The following is an 11738-nucleotide window of genomic DNA, read 5'->3' as shown; positions in this document are numbered from 1 at the left end:
CCACTCCATGCGAGAATTCAGCCTCCCCACAGATGGGGAGAACTCCACCTCTCCCACCCCTAAACCCACCCCTTCCTCACGGGCCTGCAGAGAAGCCCAGCTGGGGCACGGCTTCGGAACTGCGCCCCTCTGCTGCCCCCCAGGCACATAGATGGAGCTTCTGTCAGGCTGCCTGTCCCTGCCCCAGGCAAGGCCAGGAGCCGGCTCCCCTTCCAAAATGTAATATTGCCAAGCAGGGAAATCTCCGGGCCGTGGCCAGGCCGAGCCCTGCTGTGGCTGGAGCCCTGCTGTGGCTGGAGCAGGAGCATCCCCCGCCTGCCCCTCTGCCCGCTGGGGACTCATCTTGATTTCATCAGGGCGCAGAGCAAGTCCTGCAGGACGGGGCTGTGACCAAAGCCAGTCCAGCCCCAGGATGGTGTCCTCTGTGCTCCAGAAGAACAGCTGTGCCTCAGCTTGCAGGGACGTCATGATGCCATTGAGCTGCAGGGGGATGTTTCCCCTTTTCCAGTCTGTAGCACCTTCACTTGCAGTGCCAGAACTTCTCCAATAGGGCACAGAGCACTGAGCCCCTCCCTCCACAACGTGGGGAGCAGTGGAAGCATCTCCTTGGCTTTGATCTCTCCTCTGTGCTGCAGGGAAATGCTCTGGGGTTTTTTCCAAGTGCCACAAGACTGCTCCTTGCTGGGCTCCTGGATCCTACTGTGCAGAGGGATGGATCTCTGCTGTCTCCTGGACCAGGCGGGGCTCCTGCAGCCAAGAATGCTCAAGAAGGTCTTCCAAGGATGGCCTGTCTGCGGGGTCCATGGATAAACACCACCAGATGAGGCACTGGCACTCTGTGGAGAGAAACCAGGAATCTCTGGTCAGCTCCTGTCTGTGCTCTCCCACAGCACACAGCACACAGGGCACACCAGGAGTGCTTAGAGCTGATCCAGATCTTCCCATCGATCCTCACTTCTGGAGGAGGGCAGCACAGAAACACATGTGTCCAGGAGATGAACCTCCTCCCTAACTGCAAGAACAGGACCCTTATGTGCAGCTGCCTTCTCCCAATCCCGTTCTTCCTCCTGTGCCCTGAAGGTACATCCCAACCTTGAGACACGTGGGGTGGGAAGAAGAGTTGTCCCCGGACGATGTCCTCAGCGGTGTGGAAAGGAAGGTGCCCACAGACCAGGTCATAGAGCAGGATGCCCAGGGACCAGATGGTGGCTGGCTGGCCGTGGTAGCAGCCGAAGAGGATCCACTCTGGAGGGCTGTACTCTGGTGTTCCTATAGACAAGGGTGCAGCCCATCAGGGTGATGCTGCTCCCTCTCTCCCAGCCAGCTCCACAACAGCCAGCCCTGCCCCGGTACCTTGGCTGCAGCCGGCTGAAGAAGGATTCCCACTCCCTCTCTCCCTCTCCCCCTCTGCCAGCAGAGGGGAAAGCCTCCGCTGCCTGCCTGGGCCCCGGCTTTGGGCTCACCTGCCATTCGTGTGTAGAGCGTGTCCTGGAGGATCGTGCCACAGCCGAAGTCGATCAGCTTCGCCTCGCCGGTGGTCAGGTCAACGAGGACGTTCTCGGCCTTGATGTCGCGGTGCAGGACGCCGCGGCTGGTGCAGTGCCGCACGGCCTGCAGCACCTGTCGGAACAGCCCCCGCGCCACGGGCTCCGGCAGGAACCCCCGCTCGGCCAGGACGTACCAGAGGTCCTGGCAGCGCTCCGGACGCTCCATGACCAGCGCGAAGCCGTCGGGCAGCTCGAACCAGTCCAGGAGCCGCACGACGCCGCGGAAGCCAGGGCACGACACCATCCAGAGCAGCACCAACTCCAGGGGCACAAGGGCGCCGTTGTGCTGCGGGGGGACCGCGATGCTCTCAGCGGGGCCTCCGGCACCCCCTGCCCGGCTTCCACCCTGCCGGGCCCGGCCTTAGCCCCGCGGGCTGCCCCCGCTGCCCCGCTCACTCACCAGCCGCGCCCACTCCGAGATGCGATCCCGGGACACTCGCTTGATGGCCACCTGCAAGCCAAGGTCAGCGGCGGGCTGAGCTCGCCGCCCGCCGCCCCCCGCCGCCCCCTCCGACCCGGCGCCGTGTCTTACCGGGGCGCCGTCGGCCAGGCGGGTCCCGGAGTAAACGCTGCCGTGGCCGCCGCTCCCCAGCAGCGGGCCCGCCCGGTAGAGCTGCTCCAGGGGCGGCCTCTCCGCCCGTGCGGGCGGCACCGCGCTCTCGCCGTTCTGCCCGGGGCAACCGGGCGCTGCTGCTTCCCGAGCCGCCCCGGGCTCGGGACCGGCGGCCCCGCTGACGGTCGGCGGAGCTCGGGCCGGGAAAACCACCGGCGACGCTGCCGGGGCCGGGGCGGGAGCCGGGCGGAACCGCGGGAGGAGCCTCGCTCGGGGCCGGCCCAGGGCCCGCGCCAGGCGGAGCCAAAAGCCGGTGCTGCTCCACCACCACCAGCGTGCGGAACTCTTCCAGAAACTCTTCCAGAGGCTCCACAACCAGTGCGGAGAGAGCCCGGCGGGGGCGAGACCGCGGCGGGCCCGACAGGGGTGGGCAGGGGCCCGAGTCGCCCACGGGCGCCTTGCGGGACGCAGCATGAGGCGGAACACGGACGGGAGCGGAGTCAGTGAGTGTGAGAGGGAGAGCGGGGCGGGGAGTGAGCGGAAAACCGATCGGGAGAGGCGCCGGTGCCGGTGCCGGTGCCGGTGCCGAGCCGCCGGAGCGCGCGGCCGTCCGTCCGTTGCCACCGCGAGCCCAACGGAACGAAAGAAACAAACAAAGAAATAAAAACCCGGAGCTGATTCCCTCAAGAGAAGTAACCAGACGCCCTGACAGCGATGTTCCAGCATCTCACGGTGCAGAGGTTTTTTGTGGATATCTAATTTGAACCTCGTGTTTTGGTGCTATTTTAAAGGCAGCGCTGCTGCGTGTGCAGGTTTCCTTTCTTCAGCTGAGGGCGAGAACAGAACTGAGGGCGAGAACAGAACTGAAGGGTACGTGAACTCCCTGTACCATCGTTCTCTTACATCCTTTATGCAGAGAGCAGGCAGAGAAACGGGTGGTAGTAGTGAAAAAACAAACGTGCTTTCCCAACAGCAGCTGTAAGCTGTTCCTTCTGCACACGCCGAATTATCAGCGTGCAGGGACAAGCAACTTGTAAATATCCTGCTCCACCGGGCGTCTGCAATCGAATCTGCGATACTGGGGAAGACACGAAGAGGTTTTGCTACAATCCCTCTGCCTGTGGCTGCAAACGGGTCGTGTCTTTCCCTACCGCTGTTCAGGTGGCAGGGGAACAAAGTACCCAAGGTACCGAAGGAAAATTACTTGAGACATTTGGCTACAGCGCGGGATGGTGTTCTGAGGAGGAAGATGGATTATATATCGACATAATGGGAATATGGTACCTATAAACCCCCCTCAAAAAATGCAACTGGAGCGCAAATCCAGCTTCACCAAAAAGTGTGTCAGGCATTGGAGCAGGCTGCTCAGGGAAGTGTTTGGGTCACCAACCCTGGGGGGTTTTAAAGATGTGTAGATGTGGCACTTAAGAACGTGTTTGAGTGGTGGACTTTGCAGCATTAGGTTGATGTTGGGCTGGATGGCCTTAATGTTTTTTTCCCAACCTAAATGATTCTATGAAGCTGCAAAACCAAATGTCATGATATTAAATGCAAATGGATTTTCAACTTCAGCAATATTTTTAGAAGCACATATTGCCTCAAGAAGTTTTATGCTCTTTTTGAGAGCTGGATGTATGTTTTCCCGTGCGTTTTGCAGCATTACTTTAAAACTTATTTCAGGTGAATTTGAAAGGTTGCTATTGAGAACTCCTGGAGTGGAAAATAAATTATTTTCTGTGTTATTTCTTTGCAGCACTTGCATGTGTCTACTGGGGACGCTTTAAGTTTTTCATGTGAAGAGAAGATACTTACTTCTAGCAAAAAGAATGTTTTTCCTCACTTGGTAATATTACTCCACGGGCACAGTGTAGAAGACAGAAAAACTGCCCAAGTGGATTAACAACTAAGAATGATGTCTACCTGCAGAGAAACACATGGGAAAATTTTACCAAAAAGAGAGAGCTCTTAGCAGTTCTTTCAGTTTATACAAAACGTATTTGTGGGGTAGGAGGGAGGTGGTCTAATTCAAGGCTTTCCTATCACTGTTGATCTGACAGTGAAGTATTTTTATAGAAAATTACTGCAAATCGCTTTCAGATGCTACATTGGACAAGTATTTGCAATTTGGCAAGCTGAGATGCACTCGTGCATTGTGTTCCTCTGCTGTGATTAGGATGGAAATAGAATTAGTAGTGTGTCTGGGGTTTGGGCTGTTTGGGGTTTTGTTCCTTTCTTTTGTTTGTTTTTTCCCTTGATTCTGGCAAGGTGCTTTGGGTGGGTAAGTGAAGAGACTTCAATCTAAAGGCTAACTGTATTTCAGGAGACTAAAACTTCCTGTTGAGAACTGCTTGTGGACCTCCCAAGCTGTCTTCTGCAGTTGTGATCCCTGCTGCACTGCCTGATGCTGCAGGAGTTGTGATCTCATGTCTGTAACTGCCTTTCCACCAGTCACAGGCTCCTGGGAGATGTCCCCTCTGCTGCCTTCTCACCAGAGTACCCAAGCCCAGCTCTCTCCCCTCACAGGCACTGTGCTCCAGGTCCCTAACCATTTTTGTAATCTCTGCTGGCTCCTCTCCTGTTTTGCCACATCCCTCCTGAACTGGAGGACCTAATGCTGGAGATGAATCCCAGGGAGGCCTCATCAGCTTTGACCAGAGTGGGTAGAAATCACTCTTCTACCTGTGCTAGATGTGTCTGTTTATCTTCTCTGTGATGGGAACATACTTCTGGTTAATTGTCAGCCTGTTGTCTGCCAGAACCCCAAGTCCTTCTCAGAAGGGCTGTTGGGCAGACTGAATCTTCCAGCCTGGCTGAGTGCACGGAGTTGTGTCACTCCTTGTGCTCCTCTCTGCCATGGACACCACAAGGTGCCACTTCTCAGGTTGACTGAGGCTCCTGTGGGGTCCAGGCTGACCTGCAGTGCCAGTGGCCCCAGACCTATTGAGTACCTGTAAGCAGAACCTGCTGCTGTAGCAATGCTCCTACAAACCAGCAGCTTTGTGGTTGTGCTGTAAACTTCCCACTGTCATATGAAGCATATTCTCATACAGCTTCAGCCAAATCACCCTCAGGATGGGGGTGCAGCATGGTTTTATGCAATGATACGCTCCTTGTTCTCTATTTCCTTCCAGAGTTCAAATGTAAAGATTTGGATGGAAAGAAATGCTCCAGTTTCTAAAATCTGTGGCGTTTCCATGCAGACAGGTCCTGCCATAATTATTTTTAGCATGTGGCTTCTGCTGTCAGTTTCTAACACGGCTCCTGTTGGACCCTTCCCAGTGAAATCAGAATGTGGGGTTTCAAGCTGTTGTCCTGCATCCACCAGCAGCATTGGCCAATGCACAGATGGCCAGCAACACTCATGAAACATTATCCATTCCATGGGAGCCTGATTTCTTCCCTTGCCCCTTCCAAAAGGATACCGGTTCTCTCTCAAAGATACAAGTGAATATTTCTCAGAAATGTACAAACACGGGGAAATGCTTCCTTCTGGGCAGAAATGATCAGTGCATTTCCTCTCACACTATATTCATGGCCCTCCTGGTAAAGAAGAACCTTCCCAGAAAGGGCTTGTGCTGCAGCAGGAGAAACAAGGCTCTGACTAATGCAAAGTCTCGTGCAGGAACTCTGCCTGCTGGGAAGTGGCTACTGCTCACTTCCCTCCAGCAGCCCATGCTGGCCACTGGCAGTGCTGGCTGAAACATGGAACTTGCAGCAGTGAGAGGAGGAGGCAGGGATCAGGCTCAACCTCATGCAGGCTTTATTTTTGCAAGAGGGGAAGGTGGTGGAGATTAGAAAAAACAGAAGGAAAAAGTGATGCAGGGCTCTGGCTGGATTCCAGCTGCCACAGGCTGCACCACCAGCTGGTATCCTCGAAGGGCCACTGTTGTGGTTTAAAAACAAACCAAGTAAGAGGCTCTAAGTCAGAAATAAAATTTAATGAGAAGAAAAGGAAAATAAAATAGAATTAAATAAAATAAATACAAAAAGAAAAAAACCAGTGACAGAGTCAGAATACAACCTGATCAGGGTGATGGAAACAGTCCAGACGAGGTGGTCTCCTTGAAACAGAAATCTTGTAGAAAGGTCTGGTAGCTCCGATCCTCTGGGAATCCAGTGGGTGAGGGCTGCTTCTACTGTCCCAAATCCCAGCTTATATCCAGGTGAGAATGCTTGGCTCTTCCCCATGGGCGGAGCATCTCACAATGGGATGATGAGTCATGGAAGAGAGCCTTAATGGCCCATTAAAGAGAGAGATAACTCCCAGAGGGAGTTATCTCTGAGTCATGCAAAAGGCATTGATGGGCCATTAACTGAAGATGATGATAGAATACATCCTAAACTACAACCCAGGACAGCCACCATCTGGCAAATGCCACAGAGATGTCACCTACCTCACCCCTGCAGCCACTGCTGCCCTGCAGCACCATTTACCTAAAAAAAGCTATTTTTGCTTTCCCTCTTCTTTCCAGAACAAATGCTACCACAAGCTGTCACTGCTGGCACCTTGCTCCGTAGTATGACACCATAGAAGTGGCTTCTTTAAAAGGCTTTTAAAAGCCTCTCCTCTCCAATACCTTCCTTCCTATACATCCTTTGGGGACACAACCAACCTGCCCTGGGACTGACAAAAATGCAGCTCTTCCCCTGACCCATTCAGCATTCCAGAAAGAACTTGCCAGCCTGTGTCTGATCCCACCTGGCTCAAACAGGACCCTCTAAGGACACCTTCCCTCTCACAGCAGCTCCAGTCCCATAAACAAAAGGGACAGGCAGGCCAGTGGCCACTTTCCCTCTGCAGCACCATCAGATGCAGGGCTGTGCCCTTTAGTCTGGCATGGAAAGGTGCCAGAGAGCTGGGAAGAGGTTTTCAACTGTGACAAATTGCATTGGTGTCACCTGGCTGGAGCCTGGTGGAGTCTGCAGTGCATGTTGGCCAAAGAAGCAGAGCTCCCATTTGAAGTGGTGGCCACGACCTGGGGCTGCAGGGCACAAAGCAGCATTTCAGATCAAAGAAGTGGCAGCAGGATGGATGGATTGTGAACACAGCTGGAAACAACAAGGCATCCAGTATTTTCTGGCAGGGTATTTTCTGTGACTCTGGGGTGCTGTGCCACCGACTGCAGCTGGGGCTCGTGGTCCCTCAGGACACCAAAACTCTTCAAGCAATTGGCATTGCCTGAATTCTCACAATCATGTCCAAGACCCAAATGCAGTTTTATTGACTTCATTTGACTTCCCTCCATGGTATTGAGGAGGAGCCCAGCCTGCCCTTCTGCAGCACTTGGCTTGACTATCCTCCCACAGCCACATCCAAGGAATAGGAGAAAAAGGAGAAAGTGAGAGAATCTTCCCAAAGCATGGGAAAGCAAATGACGCCTGATACTAATTTGATGTGACCTGCTTCCAAAGGCAATGAAGGATACACCTCTCAGCTCCATCTGCCTCTCTTGCTGAAGACAAGGGACACAGACACTCCCAGAGAAACCTGTGGGTGTTTTTACAAGAGCAGAGGAAGAACAGGCAGCTGCCATGGATAGAATGTAGGATTTACGAGGGAAAATAATCCTGCTTTCTTCATTCATAACCATTTCTACCCAAGCAGAACTTGGCAAGACCGTAATATGGGTACAACTGTAAGCCAGTTCCCCTCTAATGGGATAAAAATGAAGACTGAGAGGCAAGAGCAGAAGGGTGACAAGGTTATCGGCTTTCCCCAGCAGGAAGTCTGTCAGCCTTTCTGGATGGAGCTCAAATTCCCTGGCATTTCCTTCTGTAACTCGGTCAGAGCTGCTGCTACTTCTGAACTTGTCACAGAGCCCAGTCCTCTTGGGCTGGCTCTCAGAGCATCTGTGGCAGCCCTGTAGAGCTAATCTGTGCCTGTCCCGGTGTTTCCGCTGCAGAAAGCGGCAGAGTGTGCCGCAAACACTGCGGTCACGTGCCGGGAAAAATCACTGACACCCGAACCTCAATCTGGCAGCTTCGAGACCATTTTGCTTGTGAGAGCAAAGGTTGTAAAACAAAGCTTAGGACAGGAATGCTCAGGCCAGGGTGGTTGGAAGGACAAACACACAGACAATATGCAATTTCACAGGCATCACCTGCCAGAGCACAGGCTCCTCTTGAGCTCCACAGAGCTTGGTTTCTGCTCTGATAATCACACATGGAAACGAGGCCAATCCCAGCCCCTGTCCCAATATACCTTTCCAGCAGAGAGGGAAGACTCCACACCAGTATCTTTGGCAAGGCAGGCAGGGGCAGCGAGCAGATGGCATATTCTATTGTCCAATATTCCCCCTTATCCCACTCTGTTTATTTCACCCATTTATTTCACTGACAGCAGAAGCGCGGTGGGAAAAGCTGTGCCTGATCCGCTGGCACACAGCCCAAGAGGTGCCCTAGCAGCCACTCACCACGCACCTTTAGGGGCTGCACATCTGGGGAGAAGGGTTCCCACAGCTGAGTGGTGCTCGTTCCCCACACAGAGAGGGTCGGGAGCGCAGACGGGGATGGAGGCAAGCACCCCACATGCCTCCTCCATGCTGGAAACCTGCGTGCAAGAGTAAAAACCTTACAGAGGCAGCACTAGTGTGAGAAGAGAGGGCACCCATGCTTTTCCCCATTGGGGGCATGCACGATGCTCCAAAAAGTCACAATATAAGGGGAAGCCATCCCGTGGACGAGAGAAGACGTTGCCCAGACAGAGTGCACGGGATGGGTGCACAGGAGGCTGTGCCAGGGTGCAGGCATGTGCACAGATGTGGGAATATCCGTAACGTGTGGCTCCCGTGTGTTGTGGTTTTGAAAACAAACCAAGTAAGAGGCTCTAAGTCAGAAATAAAATTTAATGAGAAGAAAAGGAAAATAAAATAGAATTAAATAAAATAAATACAAAAAGAAAAACCAGTGACAGAGTCAGAATGCAACCTGATCAGGGTGATGGAAGCAGTCCAGACGAGGTGGTCTTCCTGAAACAGAAATCTTGTAGAAAGGTCTGGTAGCTCCAATCCTCTGGGAATCCAGTGGGTGAGGGCTGCTTCTACTGTCCCAAATCCCAGCTTATATCCAGGTGAGAATGCTTGGCTCTTCCCCGTGGGCAGAGCATCTCACAATGGGATGATGAGTCATGGAAGAGGGCCTTGATGGCCCATTAAAGAGAGAGATAACTCCCAGAGGGAGTGATCTATGAGTCATGCAAAAGGCATTGATGGGCCATTAACTGAAGATGGTGATAGAATACATCCTAAACTACAACCCAGGACACCGTGTCTCACCGGGGAAAGGCGGATACCTCCCAAAAGCCAGCAATGGCCTCAGGATCTCCCGCAGGATCCAGCACTGGAGGATGTGGGCAACGGAACAACGCTGGGATTACAGTGGCTTCCCAGCTGTGTGCGCTAGCACAAGGAGGGCTGGGCTACCACACACCCAGCCGCGGGCAAACTCCCTGTGCCAAGCTGGAGAGACAGAGATGGACATCAGGGAACAGGGAAGTCGGTCCCTGGTGCACGGGGACAGCACCGCGGTGTCCCCGGGCTCCGCTGCTGCATCGGCCTCGGCCCCGGGGATTGGTGAACCTGCGAACCCTCAGCTGCACCCGCGGGGGCTCCCGAGCCATCAGCCCGGCTGCGGGAGGGGACCAACGACACGCTGCACGGTCCCTCGGCGGCAGGGCACGGCGGGCTGCCGGGGCGCTCCCGCTGCGGGCGGGGCCCTGAGGGGCCGTGAGGGGCCGGGCCCGCGCATGCGCAGGAGGCGCCGCCCCGGCGCAGGGGGGCGGGCGCTGGCCGGCGGCTGCGCGGTGCGGCGGCGGGCGCCATGTTGGCGGGGCGGGCTGCGCGGTGGCGGTGAGCGCTCGGGGCCGCTGCGTTCGCTCCCCGTCTCCGCCCGGGGCCCGGGGGGTCGCGGCCTGCCGGGGCCTCCCCAGGCACCATGAGCGGCGGCGGAGGCGGGCGAGTGTGCGACCTGTCCCGGCGCAACCCCCAGGAGGACTTCGAGCTCATCCAGCGCATCGGTAGCGGCACCTACGGCGACGTTTACAAGGTGGGCGCTGCGCCGCGACCCGGCGGGAGTGTCGCCTGTGTCCCCCCTCTCCGCTGCCGGGCATCCCGGTCCGCCGGAATCTGGGAGCGCTGCTGTCGCCCGGCGGCGTCCCCCGGCCCTCCTGAGGGCAGCGAGGCCGCCCTCCTCCGGCGGGGTCTGCCCGCGGTGGGTGCCCGGCCCTGCCGCCCCCGGCCCCAGCGCGGCGGAGCCGTGTGAGGGGCCGAGCCCGGGGCCGGTGCGGGGCAGCGGTGCGGGACTGGCCCCTTCCCGGCTTCCGGCGGCCGCGGAGCCGCCCCGGCCCTCGGCTCTGGCCGCTCTTGCTGGGTGCCGGCTCGGGCGGCTGTGTCACGGGCGGAGCGGGGGTCGGCCCTCTTCCAGAGGCGGCCGGGGGCTGTAGGGCGGTGGGCAGCTTACCCGCTCGGTTCCGGCCCCAGTGGCATCGTCTTAGTCCCTCTGTGTATAGTGTTTGTGTCGGTGTGAGTCTGACCGTGTGGAAGCCAAACTGGAGTGGCTTTCAGGATTCCGACCTAACTTCAGTAAACGTAGAACCAAAAGTAAAGCAAAAGCTGCTAAACATAGTTTGGGTTGGGGTTTTTCTGTATGATTTTTTTTAAAGGCTTTATAACGCACTTTGTCATTTTTCTCTGCTCTGCCGGTGTATGTTGTTCCTGTATCCAGCTGCTTGTTGGGATGTGGCAGGCTCTCTCTGGGATGACACTGGTTTGGCCTCGGAACAGAGAGAAGAGCTGAAGTTTGTCGTGTGCAGCCTGGTGGAAGCATTATTTGGACTGTGTGCTTTCCAAGCATCTTCTGGTCTGTTTCTGTCATCACAGGGTGTGTGTGTGTTTGAGGAAACTTGTGTTGGTAGGCAGGACTGTAGGGAGACGTGCAGAGCCATTCCGGGGTTTGAGGTGCACAGAACTGGTGCTGATGCTGACTTTCACTTCAGGTGAATGTGCCTAGAGTGAAGCCTTGGTTGAGTTGGGCTGATTTTGGTTTAATCTCATCTCTCTTAAATGTCGTGGAAATTTCAGGACCGAAATCCTCTTGTAACTGTGCTCTTCGTGTGCTAACTCCCTGCTTTATTAATTGTTTGATTGAAAGGGTGTTTTGTGTTGTTTGCCCTACCTTGCCAGCTTTCTTTGAGTATTTGTGTACTGTGCTTAGTGGTTTTACTTGTCCAAGTCTGCCTGCCTTATGCTCTGGGTTTTTGTTTTTCTGCAAACTGTTCTATGCTGTGTGTCTCTTTCTGCTGCAGTTTTTAACTGACACATTAACTCTGAAAATCAGTCAGAATTTTTTCAGTGTTCTGTATGTGACCTGATGGATGTGAATTAACCAAGTCACCTGTCTTTATGGTTTAATTTTAAGGACGTTATCTACAACCACATAGTTTGGAATATTTATGTGTGCAGTACCACTGTTAAAGGTTTGTGAAGGTTTCCTTGATGTTTATCACACTTAGATTGCAGTAGTCTTCAGTTTGGTGCTCTGTGAGTGGCCAGTGTTTGGCACTGTTTGTGGCTTTTTTTTGAGTGAGGCACAGAGTGGATTTGTTGATGCTGACAGTGTGCCTGTGCCAGCTGAGATAGATG

At 54.8% G+C, this 11738-nt stretch overlaps 2 protein-coding genes across 9 annotated transcripts in view; one reads left to right on the top strand and one right to left on the bottom strand.

Moving 5' to 3' along the window:
* Nucleotides 1–65: 65 nt before the first annotated feature.
* LOC136358595 (serine/threonine-protein kinase pim-1-like) lies at nt 66–2574 on the bottom strand. Its single transcript, XM_066314469.1, is given in 5 exon segments — nt 66–710; nt 712–836; nt 1093–1269; nt 1464–1907; nt 1944–2574. Coding segments are annotated over 5 exon segments (1623 nt in total). The 3' UTR covers nt 66–464.
* Nucleotides 2575–9892: 7318 nt separating this feature from the next.
* The window catches only part of MAP4K3 (mitogen-activated protein kinase kinase kinase kinase 3), a 60725-nt gene continuing 58879 nt past the window's right edge, over nt 9893–11738 (top strand). For all 8 annotated transcript variants that reach the window (XM_066316695.1, XM_066316694.1, XM_066316693.1 and 5 more), the window contains exon 1: nt 9893–10143. In XM_066316695.1, coding sequence (XP_066172792.1) covers nt 10033–10143 — 111 coding nt within the window. In that variant the 5' untranslated portion in view covers nt 9893–10032. The remainder of the gene's footprint in view (nt 10144–11738) is intronic.

This window comes from Sylvia atricapilla, chromosome 3 (assembly GCF_009819655.1).
Source record: "Sylvia atricapilla isolate bSylAtr1 chromosome 3, bSylAtr1.pri, whole genome shotgun sequence".
NCBI lineage: Eukaryota > Metazoa > Chordata > Aves > Passeriformes > Sylviidae > Sylvia > Sylvia atricapilla.
The sequence above is the reverse complement of the archived record's forward strand: the minus strand, read 5'-3'. Positions and strand labels throughout refer to the sequence as shown.